The sequence below is a fragment of the Myodes glareolus genome, chromosome 2 (assembly GCF_982192425.1).
Source record: "Myodes glareolus chromosome 2, mMyoGla1.1, whole genome shotgun sequence".
In the NCBI taxonomy this organism is placed as follows: domain Eukaryota; kingdom Metazoa; phylum Chordata; class Mammalia; order Rodentia; family Cricetidae; genus Myodes; species Myodes glareolus.
In genome coordinates this window covers 133,568,191-133,588,384 of record NC_142027.1, presented here as the reverse complement: position 1 = coordinate 133,588,384, position 20,194 = coordinate 133,568,191, and the positions used below count along the sequence as shown (strand labels likewise).

Genomic DNA, 20,194 nt, shown 5'->3' with positions numbered 1-20,194 from the left:
ACCCTGCTTACATAAGAGTTCAGGGCATTGCACAGGGCACCTGCTCCCAAAGCCTGCTCTTGCCCCCGGTGCCCACTCTCTTAATAACTGGGTTTGTGTGTCCGTCCAGCCCTCGTTCATTCAGTTCTTGCTCTAATAGCCCTGAGAACCAGGAGCCCCAGAGTCCCGGAGTGTGAGAAGATGCATGTCCCCTAGACCTCAGAACAAATCACCCTCTGCATTGTGCTCTATCTGAGCCCTTGGTGACCCTGGTGATACTGGTCTACTATTCTATATTGCCTCTTCTGAAACACCCCCAGATACACAGAGAAGGTTTTTAACAAACAATGCTTATGGGTCTGGTGTGGGAAGTCCTTCTGTATATGTGCTGCTTTTATTGGTTAATGAATAAAGAAAATGCTTTGAGTCTGTAGCAGGGCAGAACAATGTTAGGCAGGGAAACCTAAACTGAATGCTGGGAAAAGGAGGCGGAGTAAGGGAGACACCATGTATCTGCCAGAAGGGAAAGACACAAGCTGCCAGCCAGAACCTTGTCAGTAGGCCATGAGCCTTGTAGTAAAATATAAAATAATAGAAATGGGGACCTCATAAATGTTGGGTTTTCTGTGATGTGACCCTATTGGGATTTCCACACGGAAGAAGGTAGGGAGAGGCTGACAGTCTACCACCAAACTCCAGTGAGGGGTTTCTGGGCTGCTGCTAGGTGGCCCACAAATTTGCCCGAAGTTAGTCAGGTATGCTAGAGTCCTGAAGAAACTCCAGGAACATTCCTAATTCCTAGAGAAAGGCAGCGTACATCAGGCCTACACTGCAGTCATTCCAACCCTGAGGCAGGAGGATAGTGAACTCCAGGCCAGCTTGGTCTACATAACTAAAGCCCACATCAAAACAAACAAAAACAGCAAAGAAAAATAACTAACCTGTTATTGTGGCACAGGAACTTCCGTCTGTAACAGAAAACACATGATCATGTCATGAGCCCACACTGCTACTTGGAAGCAGATGCAAATGAGCCCTGGGGGTGGGTACCATGACTGGCCACCTGAAGGCCCTCAGAAGAAGGGACAGTGCATCCCCATGTTGGGAAGATGGTCATCGGGACTTTTAGGGATGGACAGGGGTCTTAACCGGTTGAAGGTGCACATAACCCTACCTGAGTTCCCCTCATTCAGTAACAGATCTGCCAAATGAGAGTTAGGGCCAAGCCACAGTCTGCTGTGAGACAGTCCTAAAGGCCACAGCAGCCACAGCTGTCTCCCTCCTGGGTACCTTCTCCTTTCCTTCCTGACCTTCTGAGGTTTGCTTCCCACGTCCATGCACCCATGCTAAGCTCCATCCTGAGTCCACGCATGACCTCATCTGTTCCCTAGCATCAGAAAGTTCCCTGTACAATGAGAGGAAAGGTCTAAGTACAAATCCCCCCTGTGTCTCTTTGGCTGTGACACAGCCCTGCTGAGTCCCATTGGCCACATGATGATGAGACAGGAAAGATCGGCTGCTTCAACGACCTGAACACTGGCTTCAAGTTCACAGGAATCCCAGCCCCTCCTCTCCTCAGCTGAACATTCCTGAGCCAGTGGCTTCAGCTCTCTTATCCTGGTGCCTCGTGTGTGTGTGTGTGTGTGTGTGTGTATGTGTGTGTGTGTGTGTGTGTGTGTGTGTGTGTGTATGTGTGTGTGTGTATGTGTGTGTTTATGTGTGTATGTGTGTGTTTATGTGTACGCATGCATTTGCATGTGTATGTATGTATGTATGTGTTTATGTGTGTGCAATCAACAAAGAACACTATAGTCCTCAACTGCTGTCCTCCTCGGCATTTGGGTTGCACTGGACTGGAATTCACCAAGGAGACTATGCTCCCTGACCACCCAGGGCAGGGATCTTGTTATCCATGCACTGGAACGGCAGGTGCATTGTCTGGCTCACTTACATGATCCTGGGGATGATATTAAGCTCCTTTCCCTTGCTTATGTGACAAGTGTTTATTGATTAAACCATATCCCCAGCCCTGAGCCTTCTTGTTCAACCAGAAAGACAAGGATGTTATTAAAGAGACCTTGTAGAATCCTACTGAGGATCCAGTGGGCTACTTTATGATACAGAACACAGGACAAGCATTGGACAGATCCAGTGAGCTTCTGTGTGATAAAGAACACAGGCTGAGAATGTGTGCAGATTCAGTGAGCTACTCTATGATACAGAACACAGGAAAAGTGTTGTGCAGATCCAGTGAGATACTGTATGATAAAGAACACAGGACAGAGCATGTGTGAGGATCCAGTGTATAATAAAGTGTGCAGGAAGGAGCCTGAACACAAAGCAGACAGTCAGAGCAGAGGCCATCCTTCCTTAGGAGGCCGAGTGACAGGAACTCTGAGGGGTGATGTGACAATCTCTGAGATTAACTGTAAAGCAATTGGTGTGGCCGGAAAACCTATAAGCCTGGGCATCTTTGTCTGAATATTCTTGAAATAGATGGCGTGACCAGATCTGTGTACAGGGGACAAGATGATGACAAGTTCTCACCGGCACATCCCAGGATCCCACTAGGGAACCATCCCATCTTTTAAAGCATGGGTATCGCAGCCAGGCTACAGCCTCTTCTGCCAGCCACCACCAGCCCTCTGAGTTGGAACTAGCCACGTTCCCTGTTGGGTCAGCTGGGTCCAGGATCACAGGCCTGCAGAGAAATATTCAGAGAGGTAAGTGATCAGCTGACCAGGGCTATAGATACCACTGCACAGGGACAGAGAAGGAGCCCAGCAGAGCTCTGCTATTGCAAATTTGTCCTGAGTTCCTGTCCCAGAGCATAGAGAAAGCCTAGAGTGATCCCTGGACATGACTTGGAAGGGCTGTGTTCTCTACCCTTTAGTAGCTGTATATCCTGGGTCAGGTCCCTCAGCCTCTCAAGTCTGTGAAATGGAGAGAGTTGAACCAGCCCATCTCAAAGGATGAGGTGTGAAAGTAGAACACAATGCAGGATCAAGACATGTAACAAGTCTACTGCATTGTTTACTGTTCACTAGTCCAGCACTGTTCTGTGCCTGGAGGCCTTACGATACTGTTACAGTTGGAACAGCTCAGTTCCGGCTCCATGCGCTCCCCTCTCTACTGATTGGGTCTGGACAAGGTCAGAGACTTGATTTCCTCATCTGCAGACAGGAGAGCCCATCCCTGCCTCCCAGGGCTGCAGGTCCTCATGTCAATCAGGTGACAGCAGGACAGTGCCCAGTGACAGGACAGGAGATGCTCTATTGACACGGAGCTCCCACCTCCGTATTTCCACTGCCACAGCCTGGAGTCCCTGGTGAGGAGCTGAGTCATGAAGAAACAGACTACCTGGTTCTTCTGAGCTGACTGAGCAGGTAGTTGGAGATGTCTTTCAAGTCGTCTTGAAAGTCATAATACTCTGTCCAGTAGATTCGAAGCTGCTTGTACTTGGTGACCAGTTCCAAGACTGTCCGGAAGCCCTGGTCTGTGTTGAACTCAGTGTCTCCACTCCCACAATCCCAGGCATAGACTGTGAGCAGCTCCAGGTCATACTGTGGGTGCAACGGCTTCCCCAGCATCTCCTTACACTGAGAAGAGAAAGGCAATGAGAGAAATGGCCTGTGAGCTGTTGTGTGGGGACCACTTCTCACAGGGTCAGTTCAGCTGCCATCTGATGTCACTACAGGTTTATTAACACACAGTCATTCCCGTTCTTGTAGATTCAGTCTGTGTGCACTACCATGCTATAGCTAAGGTCTGTGTGGTTGAGATGGAGACCGTGTGGTCCACAGAGACTGAGCATTTGCCAGCAGTTACAGGAGGAATCATGCCACAGTGATTGACAGGCAGGGTGTGAGAGTAGGGGCGGGATAGTAATGGTGTTCACCATTGATGGTTTTGTCATAGGCTCTGAAATAACTAGGAAAAGGCTAGGGAGAGGGCCCAATGGGTAAAGTGCCACCCTCTCCTTGCAAGGGTGAGAACTATGGGTAACTGCCCAGAAAGCCAGATATCACTGTTGTTTCCAGAGTTTTGGAAGTTGTCTACAATTTAACTGCTATTCACTCATGTAATGTTATATCCTTCTTGGATCTTTGATGGAGTAAAAGAAAAGAAATCCTAGCCAGGTGGGACCGGGACCCAATGTGCACTTCTGGAGGGAGTCCCCACACGCAGCCCCAGCCTGTGTTATTGGCTAAAAATCTTCAGGTAAACAACTTTTGTGAATTCATACCCCAAACTTTGGGCAAAAAAATGTATCACAAATGATAAAAATCCAAAAAACATAAAATGGAATTAAACCTGAAAACCAGAAAAGCAAAGCAGAGAAGTCTTACTTCTACCAAGGCTTGGTGACCACAAACAGTCTCTCTCTAATATTTTTCCCAGAAACATATGTTAAATTATGGTCTGTTTCTGAGACTGGTGGAATGTTAGTCTGAGTATTCTATTGCTATAGCAAATCATATACCCACAACTTCATTGCTATGTAAGTCACCTATGGCTTTAATTTTTATCTCTGTCCTTCTGGTTCTGTACATTGAATTCGTCTCATGCTCCATTTTACCTGAGATAAGTTTTCTATCCCTAAAACTGCACATTTGCATCCTGAATAGGCCAATTTAGATGCCAAGGCTCTGGTGTGATTATTGTTACATCCACACTTCTGTCCACCATACCTCAATGACAATATCATTTATTCATATTTTAATTTTGGTCTTTGTTCATATATAGATGTTTGCCAGAATACTCTCTTTATGATTTCTTTTGATTTTTTTATTTTCTCTTCTATAGAAGTTCTACTATCCAAAGCAGTATGTTTTTTTTACAATACAAGGTTCTTTAATTGCTCTGGGAAGAAGTTTCCTCCACAATGACAGAAAATGACTGAACTGAATTTGGCATGGGGGCCTAAGAGAGACGCTTAGAAGTTTCCTTATGGCAAAGAGTTACCTTGACTGTCTCTTGTTTTTCTACATTCATTAATTCAGTGCATGCCTTTGCCACACCTTCTGTTCAGTGTTTGTAAGAAATCCATGAAGGTTTCTTTTGGGTCCTGCTGTGGGACTCCTTCAGCTCCTTCAGCCAATAGCCTTTAAGATACCAGCCCACTTGGGCGTGGTCTCTTTTGCTTTAAAAAGCTGTGGTAGCCCTGCGCTCACTCTCTTGCTTCCGGCTCCTGCTTCCAGCTGCTAGACTCTGTTCCTGTTCACTCAGAGGGCTGTTGTCTAAGACAGTGATCTATAAGTTTTCCCCTTAAATAAACAGTCTTTTTATTATTCATAATTCTGAACGGGTGTGAGATTGCTTTGTGACTTACGCCTTCATCTTGCGTCCAACAAATGTTTGGTTTTAGAAACCACCACCCCGGGCTCTTCTGCCCGCCGCCAGCTCAGAGTATGCCTGGCTAGGCATGAGCCCTCCCTCAGCTGGTTGCGGCCTATATATGGAGCTAGAAGTTCATTGGATATAGAATTCTCATGAAGCGGTGGCTTTTCTTGCTGCAGATCAGCCACGGTTCTTTATATTATCTCATTACTCACCTCAGAATGGCTTCCAGTCCTCCCACCATGGCACACTGCGTGAAAATTCAGATGGGATACAGGCTTTCCTGGGTGCCTGCTGTTACCTTGTTATCCCTGTGCTCCTGCAGCTGCTGACTGATGAGGGCCCACCACAGTACACACAGTTTGTGATTTCTGTTAATAACTATTTTTTTATCCATGCATATCTTTTAGCATTTCACACTAAAATCATATTCATACCAGTCATGTGACTCTAACTGTGTTGCCGGGCCCAGCTGGGTTAGTTTTATAGGTGGCCTGTGACACTTACTGGCAAGTTACGGTTATTTCACCTAATCCAGCTAATTAAACCACAGGTAAGATTTAATATCCTAAATATAGATCAGAAGTTGCTAATTTAAAAGGGTAATATGTTAGACAACCTAACCATCCAAGGTTTTAATAGCCTCTTTACTTGTACCATGTGTGAGGTTTTAAAAGACTTATATGATGTCACTTCTACATCATTAATTTTAATTCTGGGGATTGGTTTTATCCTCAATATTTTTTCTTAAAAAAAGGTTTGACAATAGGGCTAAGAATGGCGTGCTTTTAGAAATGGTGCAGTTTTTTTAGATTGAAACCATGTTTCCCAAGAAAGAGTTTAGAAATCAGAAGGATACAACCACCTTAACTAACAAATTCAGTCAACTCAGGTTCTTTTGGAAATGGTATAGACTTCATTTAACGGAAGATTAGGCACTCTGGAGAAGGAAACAGCTGATTTGGCACATAAAACCAAATCAATGACAGTGGGTACTGAAACACTGAGAGAATTCGCACTGTTGAATGTATTAATCAGACTCTGTCAAAGGGGTATGGCCAATTGACTGATAGAATGTCTCTCCAGGAAGGTAATATGCATGCTATAAAGATTATGTCCTGGATGAGACATTAACTCTACTGTACAGACTTCATATCTTGGAATCCTCAATGAGGGCATTAGAGCAGAACACTAGATAGGAGATACCAAAAGTTTTAATTGTGATAGAATGGGGCATCTGAAAAGGGATTGTAGACAGCAGATTCCTAGGAATAATGACTCTTCTGGGAATTGCAGAAATAGGAGGACTCAGCCTTCAGGTGTATGTAGGAGGTGTGGCAAAGCCGACATTGGACAAATAAATGTAGGTCAATGTAGGACAGACAAGAAACTCAATACCATCAGGAAACACCATGGGGACCTCTCGCAGGCCCCCATGATGAATGTGGTCCAGTCATTCCCAATTACTGTGGAGAAGGTGTCTCGACAGGAAAATTAAAGAATCCAATGCCTGCTGTAAAAAGCAATACTTGTCTGAATGATAGGTTAAATGTGGAGGATGAGTCAAAAACTCCAGGAAGACAGTGGAAATGTAATTTTGGCAGACTTCCATAAATGATCAAAGACCAAAGCTAAGAGTTTCTCTAAGTGGCATTTTTATTGAAGGCTTATTAGACATGGGTGCAGATGTAAGTATCATTACTCCAGAATCTTGGCATCCGAATTGGCCTCTTCAAGAGGTAAATATTCAGTTCCTGGGAACTGGAACCCTATCTCAGGTAAAACAAAGCATAAGATGGGTTGAATACATAGGGCCAGAAGGGCAAATAGGAAGACTAAGGCCATATATAGCCAATATTGCAGTAAATTTGTAAGGTTGTGACCTATTGTAGCAATGGAGTACCCTTAACATTCCTGCAAACCCAAAAACTTATGTTTCTGTGGAAAATATTAGAAAATATTATAGACAACAGACACCAGCCATTCAGGCTGTACAAGAACCCAAAGCAATCAATAAACCTTCAGAGGTAACAACAGCTGTACCTTTAAAATGGTTAACTGAGAAACCAATATAGGTTAAGCAGTGGCCTCTAGCTGAGGAAAAGTTGCAGGTAGAACAGCTGGTACAAAAGCAACTAGATGTTCTACATATAGAAGAATCTACCAGCATTTGGAGTTCTCCTGTATTTGCTGTTAAAAAGAAATCTGGAAAATGGAGAATGGTGGCAGATCTAATGGCTATCAACAAGGTTATTCAACCTATGGGGCCTCTACAATCTGGAATTCCTCTGCCTTCTCTATTACCAAAGGGATGGTCTCTCATAGTTATTGATTGAAAGGATTGTTTCTTCACTATACCTTTACTAGAAAAGGATAGAGAAAAGTTTGGCTTCACAGTGCCTACTTATAATAATTCTCAGCCTATTAGGAGATGTCAATGTACCATCCTCCCACATGGAATGCTTGATAGCCCCACCCTGTGTCAATACTTTGTCAGCCAGTCATTAAAAATAACACATAAGTAATATCCTAAGTCTATAATCTACCATTACATGGATGATATTTTGTTATCTGATTCAAATACGGATACTTTAGAAAGAATATTTAAAGAAGTAAAGAAAGCCTTCACTAAATGGGGATTACAAATTGCTCCTAAAAAGATTCAAAGAGATTTTGTTAATTGCCTAGGTTACAGAATAGGCTTACAGAAAATTAGAACACAAAAGGCACAAATTAGGAGAGACCGGTTGCAGACTTTTAATGACTTTCAAAGATAATTGGAAGACATTTCCAGTCTACGACTGGCTGTTGGGATAATACCTGATCTAATAATTCATTTAAACAGAACCTTAGATGGTGACGAAGACTTGAATAGTTCCAGAGAATTAACAGCTAAATTTGATTATCCCTTCATTTAATTGTTCCATTTTTAAATCATGCACTACATAATCATACAGAGACCTAAGTATGTATTATTTCCCATTTTTTAGCATCGGAAAAACCTCCCTTTTAACTAATTTCTTCCTCTAATAAATCATAATTTTGTCACCAAATCTGGCACTGACAGCAGTTCAGAAAGTGCGAAGGGTGAAAACAATGGCTGTAGGGTAGGAAGGTGGAAGCCTGAGCAGGTTTCAAAACAACTACCTAGCTTGGCCACAACTCTAGAAGAGAGTCCAGGCAGGGACAACACACAAAGATAGAAGACAGGAAACCTTAGCAGGCAGGGTGGTGACTCTGGCCACATGCAGCTCTGGTCTCGTGTAGCTCCAGCCTATGCTGGTGACTGCAAGGCCACAGGAAAGTGACTCAAAAGTTGGGAACGAGATATAGCATGAATTCTAATTGATCTCAATAATAATAAAAAAACAGAGTCAAATAGAGGGGTTAATGTGGAAAGATCAGAGAAGCAGAGCAGTCAACCACGAGAGTTCTTCTACCAATGCTCAGACCAAAGGTGCGTTCCTGTCTCTATGAATCCGCAGACTGACTCTCTCTGAATCCTCAGACTGACTCTATGAATTCTCAGACTGACGCTCTCTCTGTGAAACCTCAGACTGCCTCTCTCTACCAAACCTCAGGCTGTTCTGAGCTCTTGTCTCCTCCCACCTTATATTCCTCCCTCTGCCCAGTCATATAGCTCCTATCTCCACCTCCCTAGTGCTAAAGGCATGTGATCCCAAGTGCTGGGATCAACTTTATGTGAACTCTGTTTCTCTTTCAGACAGATTCAATTTTATGTAGCCCAGGGTGGCCTTGAACTCACAGAGATCCAACTGCATCTATTTTCCCAATGCTGGGATTAAATGTGTGTGCCACCATTGCCTGGCTTCTATGACTAACTAGTGTTTTAACTCTGCAATCTGATCTTCAAGCAAGTTTTATTTGTCACAGCATAAACAAAATATCACTGCACTGGCTGCTGACTGGAGAGTGTCCTCAGCTCCTCAACACTGGGGCAACAGGGCAGCGCGCAGTGTGGCAGCTGTCTGCCCTGACAGTGAGAAATGAGAGGGCAAACAAGGCAACATGCAATGTGCATAGAACTGAACCTTGGAGAGTCAGCTCAGCCCAGTACAGAGGTGTTCATTTATAATCCTACCACTCAGGAGGCTGAGGCCAGGGGGTTGCTACAGGATCAGAGGCTAGACTGGGTTACAGGGAAACTCTCTGTCTCAAATATACAGACACTTTCCTACTCAGGCCTGGTGACTTGAGTTTGGTCTCCAAGACCTACATAGAGGAAGGAGAAAATCAACTCCCTAAAGCTGTCTTCTGAGCCTCTCATGTGTAGCATGACATTTATGAGTGGTCCCAAGTGTGTGCTTTCAACCTATGTGCAGGCAAGTACATGCGCGCACGCGCGCGCACACACACACATGCACACACATACACACCTCTATTCACTGCTCTCCTGATGCAGCTTGTAGGAGTCAAGGAGGAAGATGGCAGACAGGCATCAGACCCTGGTATACCCAAGAGGGACTGATTAAATGTGCTGTGCATTCTTGCAGCAGAAGACACTGCTGCACACAGCAACAGTCCACAGGCTCTGAGGCAGTTCGGCAATGAAATCAAGTGCACCATACCCGGGAGTCATCTCTCACTGAAGTACAACAACTATGGCTGCCATTGTGGCTTGGACAGCTCAGATACTTGGGTGGACAACTTAGACAACTTAGTTGGGTTGTCAACTTAGGTGAGCAGTCTATCTGGGAGGAGACTGGAGTGTCAGACAGAGTTCAGGTGGGAACAGGGAAATAACAAAACATCTTATGAGGCACATGCATAATCACAAGACATCATTTATTTGGTTTTGTTTATTTACTTTTTATGTTTGTTTGTGTGTGTGTTTCCAGACAAGGATTCTCTGTGTATCCCTAGATGTCCTGGAACTCTCTCTTTAGATCATGCTGGGCTTAACCTCAGAGATCTTCCAGCCTCTGACTCCTAAGTGCTGAAATTAAAGGGGTGCACAATCATGGCCAGCATGTATTTCCTCTTCTTGTCATGTAAAGAAATCAACAGAAGTGGACCCTGTGTCTAGTGGACCCTGAAGGCAAAATGTATGAGATGTAAAGAATGGGCAATGCTGTCCTCAGGCACTAGAGTAGGACACAGCCAACCATCACAACCACAATCAAAGTATAGCCTTGACTATGAAAAATCCCCCAGATTGCTCTCTGGACAGAGGAGAGGGTGCCTGAATCGGCCGTGGCCCATGACCATACTGATGTATATTTTGCTTATCACCATAGATCCTTCCTCTGGCGAAGGACGGCTATGCAGTCGGAGGCCCACATTGGAGGACCGGATTGAGCCCCCCGAGGTCCGGAGGGGGAGCGGAAGGAGGAGGAACATGAAAAACGAAATCAGTACTGCGAGGGATGCTATCACCCACTGATACAAGGGAACGGATCTGATGAGAGTTTACCAGGGCCAGCCGGACTGGGACTGAACGAGGACGTGATCTAGCCAGATTCTCGGAATTTGGCCGGATTCTCTGACTGTGGCTGGCCCGGGGTCTTTCTGAAAAGCCATTGACTATGACACTGGGACCTGTTTCCTCTGCATATGCTGGATTTTGGGGATCCAGTCTGTTTGGATGCTAGCCTTCCTGGACCTGGAGGGAGGGGGAGGGAGCTGGAGCTTCCCACAGGGCAGGAAACCCTGACTGCCCTGGGGGACGGAGGGGAAGGAGGGGGGGAGTGGGGGGAGTGGGAGGGTGTTGGGAGGGGGGGCGGAATTGGAAACTTTTATAATTTAATAAAATTTACTATAAAAAAAAAAGAAAAAAAATATCAGAAATATTAAAACGAATTACTGGGCCTTCTCTGGGGCCTCCAATTACAAAAAAAAAAAAAAAAAAGTTTGAAATATATAATTTCACTATGTTTCTGCAATTTTGTTTTTAAAAGCAAAAGGGACAGATAGAGGAGAAATAAGAGAGAGAAACACAGAACAGTTCTGGGAGGGACATTCAGTGAATATTGAAACTGCCTTATTTTCTACATGCTTCTGTACTTCACTCCAAAACGGGAGGGAGAGGCAACAGACTTCATTAACATGGTATAGGGAATAGACTTGAATTCTCCAACTTTGCTACAGGTGAAGTATATCCACCTCTACACTCAACTACTAATTAACCACACCCTAGGTCAGAATCTATCATTTGTGGCCTCACCTGTTGCCAGCAACGCTGATAAAGCAAAAACAAGCTCAAACTTTCTGGCCTCCAGTCAAGGGGGAACAGGCTCACAGCTCTGTGAGCCCTCACTACGATGGCATTTGGTTCTGGAACAAAGATCTGCATCACTCTGATTCCTTAAAAAAACAATTAAAGATTTTAATATTTGTGCAAGAGAGATTCCTGCCTGACAACACAGTGTGGAGGTCTGAGGACAACTTGCAGGAGTCTGTTCTCTCCTTCAACCGTGTGAGTCCTAGAGGTGCAACTTGGGTTCACTTGAGAGCCAGTGGTTTTATTCTCCGAGCCACCGTCCAGCTCAAAGCCTCTTCTTGTATTAACTGCTTTGTTTACTGATTCCATATTTACTGAAAACTGGAAGCTGCATCATCGGCTATAAACAAAAACCTGGACTAAACATGTGTGCAAGACAGAATTTATCATTGCCATATTACAGGTAAGGAAGGAGTCAGGGGCTGGGAATGGAGCTCAGCTGCTAGAGTGCTTGCCTAGCATGCACAGAGCCCTGGGTTCCAGTCCCAGAACCCATAAATTGAGCATGGTGGTGCACACCTGCAATCCCAGCACTTGGGAGGGGAAGGCTGCATTATTGTCTTACATCATATAATTTTAGAAGTTGTAGCTGATATTTGTAGTTTTCTAGGTTTATGATTAAATATATACCTGTTTATTTATTTTTATGTTTAGGAATGAGTTGGCGTCCCCTGTCTTCTTCAGTCACTCTCTACCGTGTCTTTAGGGACTGGATCTCTCACTAAACAGAACACTCACCTTTAACTAGCCTGACTGACCAGCAATTTTTGGGGATCCATACTCCCCACTTTCCACTAGAGTTACAGATGACCCAAGGATACCTTGCTCTTCATGAATAATTCCACTATGAACATAGTTGGGCAAATGTCCTTGTGGTTGATTGTTTATCCTTTGGGTATATGCTCAAGAGTGCCATGGCTGGGTCTTGTGATAGGTGGATTCCCAATTTTCTGAGAAACCACCATACTGATTCTAAAGTGACTGTCTAGGGTTGCACTACCAACAGCAGTGGAGAAGAGTTCCACTTACTCTTCATTCTCTCCAGCATAACCTAACATCAGGGATTTTTATCTTAGCCATTCTGACTGGTATAAAATGGTATCTCAGAGTTGTTTTGATTTGCATTTCCCTGATGGCTAAGGATGTTGAGTAGTTCTTTACATGTTTTTCAGCCATTTGAGTTTTTTCTGTTGAGAATTCTCTGTTTAGATCTGTGCTCCATTTTTAATTTGATTATTTGGTATTTTGATGCCAAGTTTCTTGAGTTCTTTATATATTTTGGAGATCAACCCTCTGTCAGATGTGGGGTTGGTGAAGTTCTTTTCCCATTCTGTAGGCTGCAATTTGTCTTATTTACCATGTTGTTTGCCTTACAGAAACTTCTCAGTTTCAGGAGGTCATATTTATTAATCGTTGCTCTCAGTGTCTGTGCTACTAGTGTTACATTTAAGAAGTGGTCTCCTGTGCCCATGCAATGAAGGCTACCTCCCACTTTCTCTTCTACCAAGTTCAGTGTAACTGGATTTATGGTGAGATCTTTGATCCACTTGGACTTGAGTTTTGTGCATGGGTTTCTCTGCAGCTTTGAATCCTGTCATGGAACTTGCTCTGTAGAACAAGCTGGCCTTGAACTCTGAGAGATATGCACGACTCTGCTTAGCATGTGCTGGGATTAAGAGTGTACATTACCACTGCATGGCATAAAGCACCTATTGAAAGAATTCAGCTTTGGTGACTATATTCTCCGTCTACCAAACACAATTAGCCCTTGAGAGAACACCATTCCCTCTAGACCTAGAAGCTGAGGATTATTTGGAAAGACATGGCCATTAATGGAGAAACTTGAAGAGTGGGGGATGAGCCAAACCATGCCTTTCATCCCAGCACTCTGGGATGCAGAGGCAGAGGAAGGCAGATTTCTTCAGGACAAGGCCAACCTGGTCTAAAAAGTGAGTTCCAGGATAGCCAGGAGTACGACACCAAGAAACACTATCTGGAAAAAAAAGAAAGAAGAAACCAGCATGAAATACACAGTGGGGAGGGAGGACAGAATAGGCAAGGAGGGTGGAGAGGTGAGACAGGGAAGGAGGGTAGGGGTGTAGAGGTTAGGAAAGGGAAGTCAGAGAGGTGGGAGGGAGGATAAGAGAGGACAAAACAGTGTCACATGGGCACTAAAGGAACATCTTGGTCCTGAAAATACTGGACTCAAAGTGCTTCTGCTGTGTGCTCAATCCAGGACGTGGGACAGATGAAACCTAACTAGACTGAGAGTAAATGACCTGAAGGCAGAATTACATCCTGGTGGGTTTCCAGTCTTCACTGTGCCTAAACACACAACACAGGATAATTGTCCTGCTAAAGTAAACAGCAGCCTAACTTTTGCCACAAAAAAGAAGACATTGTCTTCTCTACCTTTCTCTACCATTGGTGAAGCCAGGTTAATCTCTGGTTTCCTGGTCAAGAAAATTTAGGAAGAAGATGTCTCATCAGCTGGCTAAAGTCTACATGGTTCTTAGTCTCTCTCTTCCTTTAATGACCAGCTACCCAGCCATCTGCCCGTCCAGCCCCAGCCCCAGCCCCACTCCTGTTCCAAAGCTAAGGCCTCGCACCTCCCAAGGACGGGCCTGGTGAGCAACAGGTGAAGCTAGAGGTCCCCTGCCCAGGCTCAGTGTCTGGTAGTAGCTGTTCGTGACTGTCCATAGTCCCGCAGGAAGGGTAGGGGGACAGTGAACATAGAAACAACCAACTCAATGCATCCCCTACATGGTTTTTTGTTTTGTTTTTTATTGATATTTATTTAGCTCTACATGTTTCTCTGCTCTCCTCCCTGCCTCTCCCCTCCGCCCTCCAACCCTCCCCCAAGGTCCCCATATTGCCAATTTACTCAGGAGATCTACTCTTTTTCTACTCTCTACTTTCCATGTAGATTAGATCTATGTAAGTCTCTCTTAGTGTCCTCATTGTTGTCTAAGTTCTCTGGAATTGTGGTTTATAGGCTGGCTTTCTTTGCTTTATGTTTATAAACCACCTATGAGTGAGTACATGTGATAATTTTCTTTTTGTGTCTTGGGTACCTCATTCAAAATAATGTTCTGTAGCTCCATCTATTTCCTGCAAAATTCAAGCTGTCATTAATTTCTTTTCTGCTGTGTAGTACTCCATTGTGTAAATGCACCACATTTTCCTTATCCATTCTTCGGTCGAGGGGCATCTAGGTTGTTTCCAGGTTCTGGCTATGACAAATAAAGCTGCTATGAACATGGTTGAGCACATGTCCTTGTGGTACAATTGAGCATCCTTTCGATATATACCCAAAAGTGGTATTACTGGGTCTTGAAGAAGGTTGTTTCCTAATTTTTTGAGAAAACACCACACTGATAACCAGAGGGGCTGAACCTGCTTGCATTCCCACCAGCAATGCAAAAGTGTTCCCCTTTCCCACCTCTCCAGCATAAGTTGTCATCAGTGTTTTTGTCCTTCGCTATTATTTCAGGTGTAAGATGGAATCTCAGAGTTGTTTTGATTTGCATTTCTCTGATGACTAAGGATGTTGACCATTTCCTTAAGTGTCTTTCAGCCATTTTAGATTCCTCTGTTCAGAATTCACTGTTTAAGCCTGTACTCCATTTTTTTTAATTGGATTATGTGTTCTTTTGGTGACCAATTTATTTTATTTATTTATTTATATTAAAAATTTCCACCTCCTCCCCTTCCCCCTTCCCCCCTCCAGTCCAAAGAGCAGTGGTGACCAATTTCTTGAGTTCTTTGTATATTTTGGAGATCAGACCCTGTCTGATGTTTGGTTAGTGAAGATCTTTTCCCATTCTGTAGGCTGTCGTTGTGTCTTACTGACCGTGTCCTTTGCTTTACAGAAGCTTTTCAGTTTCAGGAGGTTCCGTTTATTAATTGTTTCTCTCAGTGTCTGTGCTGCTAGGATTCTATTTAGGAAGTGGTCTCCTGTGCCAATGCACTCAAGTGTACTTCCCACTTTCTTCTGTGAGATTTAGGGTGGCTGGCTATATGGTAAGGTCTTTGATTCATTTGGACTTGAGTTTTGTGCATGGTGATAGATATGGATCTATTTTCATTCTTCTACATTTTGATATCCAGTTATGCCAACACTATTTGTTAAATATGTTTTCTTTCTACGTTTGATTTATTTTTTGCTTCTTTGTGAAAAATCAGGTGTTCAAAGGTGTGTGAATTAATATCTAAGTCTTCAATTTGGTTCCATTGGTCCTCCTGTCTGTTTTTATGCCAATACCATGCTGTTTTCAGTACTGTAGTTATGTAATAGTGGTGTGGGAGAATTGTCTGTATTCTGTCAATCATATTTTAAATAAACGCTGATTGGCCAGGCAGGAGGTGTAGGCGGGAAACCAGACAGGAAGTGGAAATGATGCAAGGAAAGCAGGAGAATTCTGGGGAGGAGGAAGTTGATTCCTTCCACTCCTGCCCAGACGACCGAAGCAGCAGGATATGAGCTGTCCCACTGAAAAAGGTACTGAGCCACATGGCTAAAATAGATCAGAAAAATGGGTTAATCAAGATAAAAGAGTTAGCTAATAAGTAGCCCGACTTAATGGGCCAATCAGCTTTATAACTTACGGAGTCCTCTGTGTTATTTTCTTTGGGGCTAAACAGCTGGGGGGGCCGGGAAGGACAGAAATCCGAACAAACAGGCCCCCTCATGTTACATAATAGAGTTTGAAGTCAGGGATTGTGATGCCTTCAGAAGTTCTTTTATTGTACAGAATTATTTTGGCTATCCTAGGTTTTTTTTTTTTGTTTTTTGTTTTTGTTTTGTTTTGTTTTTGCTTTTCCATATGAAGTTGAGTGCCATTCTTTCAAGGTCTGTGAAGAATTTTGTTGAGATTTTGATGGGCATTGCATTGAATCTGTAGACTGCTTTTGGTAAGATTGGCATTTTTATTATGTTAATTCTTCCTACCCAAGAGCATGGGAGTTCTTTCCACTTTCTGGTGTCTTCTTCAATTTCTTTCTTCAAAGACTTAAAATTCTTGTGATACAAGTCTTCCACTTGTTTGGTTAGAATTACTCTGAGATATTTTATGCTATTTGTGGCTATTGTGAAGGGTGGTGTTTCTCTGATTTCTTTCTTAGCCCATTTATGTACAGGAGGGCTACTGATTTTTTTGAGTTAATTGTGTATCCTACTACATTACTGAAAGTGTTTATGATTATTCTGTTACTTTCTGAGGACTCTTTCTACCCCTTTTCTTTTCTCTCCCAAGCCTATACATATTTTTAAACACCCTGTAACCCGTTTAGAGGGTTATTGTCTGAATCTGTCTTTGGTACATATCTCTAATTTTTCTGACAACGTGAGTCTTTCCACTGCTAAGCAGCATACCTAAGACCAAAGCAGTAGCTTTGGCAGCTGCCTCTACCCCACTCCTTGGTTCCTTGAGTGTGACTACTCTTGTAATAGAGATAATTTTACCACCAGCTCTGGAGACCATGTTTACCACATCACCTCTGGAAAGTTTCTGGATCCACACCACCACCAAGTAGTATGTCACCCATTGTTCATAAACTCCATATAGGTGTGTGGGAGCAGGGCCTCTTCAAAGAGCCACTATTGCTGAGTCAGAGAGCAATCTCTTAAAGGAGCTGCACCTCTGCTCACCGCCAGCAAATGGAGACACCTGAGAAAGTACAGCTACCAAGGAGCCGTGCTTGATGCCTTTTTTTGTGTGCTTGGAATCCTTTTATAAGCTTTGTCATGTTTTATGTGTAAATTTCAGCCAAACATTGGAATTCCATATGTAGTCAGAAGTTTCGTGTCCCAACCACCGGTCCTAAATAAACAAACAGAGGCTTATATGAATCATAAGTGCTCAACCAATAGATCAGGCTTATTACTAACTAGCTCTTACATTTTAAGGTAATCTATATTCTTATTTATATTCTGCTACATGGCAGTACATTTATCGGCAGGGCATGGTCATCTCCTGTTCCCTCTGTACCTTCTCCCAAGGCAACCCCTCCATGAGATCTTATTTGTGCTCTGGGAATGAGATTACCTGCAGGGGGGTAGGTTTATGCTCCAGGACTTCTGGACTCTGCTTGACCCTCAGTGGATTTGGAAGGGTCATGGAAATAAGGACAGCCACCATTTAGCAGTCATTTCTTTAGTCCCATGTGATATCAGAGCAGCCTTCTTGGGTAGATGCTAAAATATAGCTGAGGTCACTGGTGAGGAAGATGAAAAGCCCAGGCCACTTGCCCAAGGTCACTCAGCCTAGAAGTGATGGCATTTGGTTCTCAAACACAGATCTTCACCATTATAATGCGTTTTTAAAACCATTTAAAGATTGTAATGTATTTCTCGGGGAGGCATGCCTACGGGGCACCACACCTGAGGTCTGAGGACAACGTGAAGGAGCCTGTTCTCTCCTTAGACCATGTGAGTCCTGGGGATGGAACTCAGGTTTTGACATGGCAGCAAATGCCTCTAATACCTGAGCCATTTTGCCTACCCAAAGCCTCTCCTATTAGCTGGTATGCTATACTGATTCCATATTTATTAAACAACTGAAAGCTACATTATTGGCTATAAGCCAAATTTTGACTAAACACCTATGCAGGACAAGATTTATCATTCCCATTCTACAGGTGAGAATTCCAAGGTCTGGCAATATGACTCAGTTCCTCAAGTGCTCACCTAGCATGCAGAGCCCTGGGTTCCACCTCCAGAACCCATAAATCGAGTGAGTTGGTGTGTAGGAAGATAAGGCCTACAAGACCAAGAGATAAGCCAATCTGGAGTCTGACTGAGGGCCTAGCAACAGGCGTTCTCAGAGGTCCTGATCATGCCTAGCAAATGAGGGGTGACCACGTAATGTGAAAGGAAAGAATTTGGGTGCTGGGAAGAGGGTGGTTAAGGCTCTCCCAATTGCTGAATAAATGAGTCTGCTCTTTGGCTTTTACACAGCAGCCTAATGTTTTGCAACAAACGAAACAGAACACATCGGGTTCTCTACCTTTCTGTATCATAGGACAACAAAGGTGAAGCCAAGTTAATCTCTGTTTCCCTGATCAACCACATTTAGGAATAAGATGTCTCATTGGCTGGTTAGAGGTTATGAGTCTCTCTCTATATATACCTAATTGAAAATGCATTGCCATTAACAGAGCACCTGGAAGAGTGGATGACTAAACCCAGTCATGCCTTTCACCCCAGCACTCTGGGATGCAGAGGCAGAGGAAGGCAGATCTCATCAGTCCTAGGCCAAACTGGGATAGAGAGTGAGCTCCAGGACAGCCAGGAGTACTACACAAAGGAATCTTATCTGGAAAACCAAAGTAAGAAGAAACCAGCATGAAATACATACTGGGGAGGTGAGACAGCATGGGAAAGGGGAGTAGAGAGAAGAGGCAGGCAAGGAGAGTAGGGGTATGGAGGGAAGGAATGTGAAGACAGAGAGGTGGGAGGGCAGAGAAGAGAGGAAGAAGCAGTGTCACATGGGCACTAAAGGAACATCTTAGTCCTAAAAATACTGGACTCAAAGTGCTTCTGCTGTGTGCTGAATCCAGGACGTGGGACAGATGAAACCTAAGTGGATTGACTGTAAATGACCTGAAGGCAGGATTACACCCTGGTGGGTTTCCAGTCTTCACTGTGCCTAAACACACAACACAGGATAATTGTTCCATTAAAGGACACAGCAGCCTAACTTTGCAACAAACAAAAAGAACACATTGTCTTCTCTACCTTTCTCTACCATTGGACCCCACAGGTGAAGCCAGGTTAATCTCTGGTTCCCTGGTCAAGCAGATTTAGGAAGAAATTTCTCATTGCCTGGTTAAAGGCTACGTGGTTCTCAGTCTCTCTCTTCCTCTAGTGACCAGCTGCCCAGCCATCTGCCCTTCCAGCCCCAGACCCATTCCCACTCCTGTTCCCACTCCTGTTCCAAAGCTAAGACCTCGGCCCCCAAGGTCAGGCCTGGTGAGGAACAGGTTCAGCTAAGGGCCCCCTGCCCAGGCTCAGTGGCTAGTAGTGGCTGTCAGTGACAGTCCATAGTCCCGCTGGAAGAGCAAGGGGAACTTGAGTGTGAAGACAACCAACTCAACTCACCCCTACATGGCTTTTCTCCATGGAAATGGGGAACAGTGGGGGAAAAGAAGTGCTAGGGTCCTAAGTTAGAGAGTTCATGAAAGATGTCCAAACCCAAGGGGTGAGGACATCGGGCCAGCAGACATTGTTCAACACCCACCATGTGATTGCTGAGACTTGAACTCCAGTCCTCAGCAAGAGCAGAAGGTGTTCTTGAGTGCTGAGCCATCTCTCCGGCCTCTGTAGTGGTTGATTGTCAGCTTCACACACTGGGTAGGGAGAGCCTCAGCTGAAGGATGAGCCCATATTTGCCTGTGAGCTCATCTGTTTGGAATTTGCTATCTTTCTTTCTTTTTTATTTTTAGTTTATGGCTTTTGGTTTGTTTTGGAGACAGTGGGGTTTTTGTTGCTTTTTTGTTTTGTTTTGTTTTGTTTTTGAGAAACTGTGGCTGTCCTGGAACTCACTCTGTAGAGCAGGTTGGCCTCAAACACAGATACTCACCTGCCTCTGTCTTCTGAGTGTTGACATCAAAGGCTTCCACCACCACAACCAT

At 44.1% G+C, this 20,194-nt stretch overlaps 1 protein-coding gene across 1 annotated transcript; it reads right to left on the bottom strand.

The window, feature by feature from the left end:
* Positions 1–870: 870 nt before the first annotated feature.
* Positions 871–20,194, bottom strand: LOC148123167 (2'-5'-oligoadenylate synthase 1A-like). The gene is made up of 5 exons (XM_087898184.1): positions 20,143–20,194; positions 19,468–19,529; positions 3,340–3,578; positions 2,527–2,680; positions 871–947 (listed from the first exon to the last, which is right to left on the bottom strand). The coding sequence occupies exons 1-5, from the start codon at positions 20,192–20,194 to the stop codon at positions 924–926; spliced, it is 531 nt and encodes a 176-aa protein (XP_087754310.1). The 3' UTR covers positions 871–923.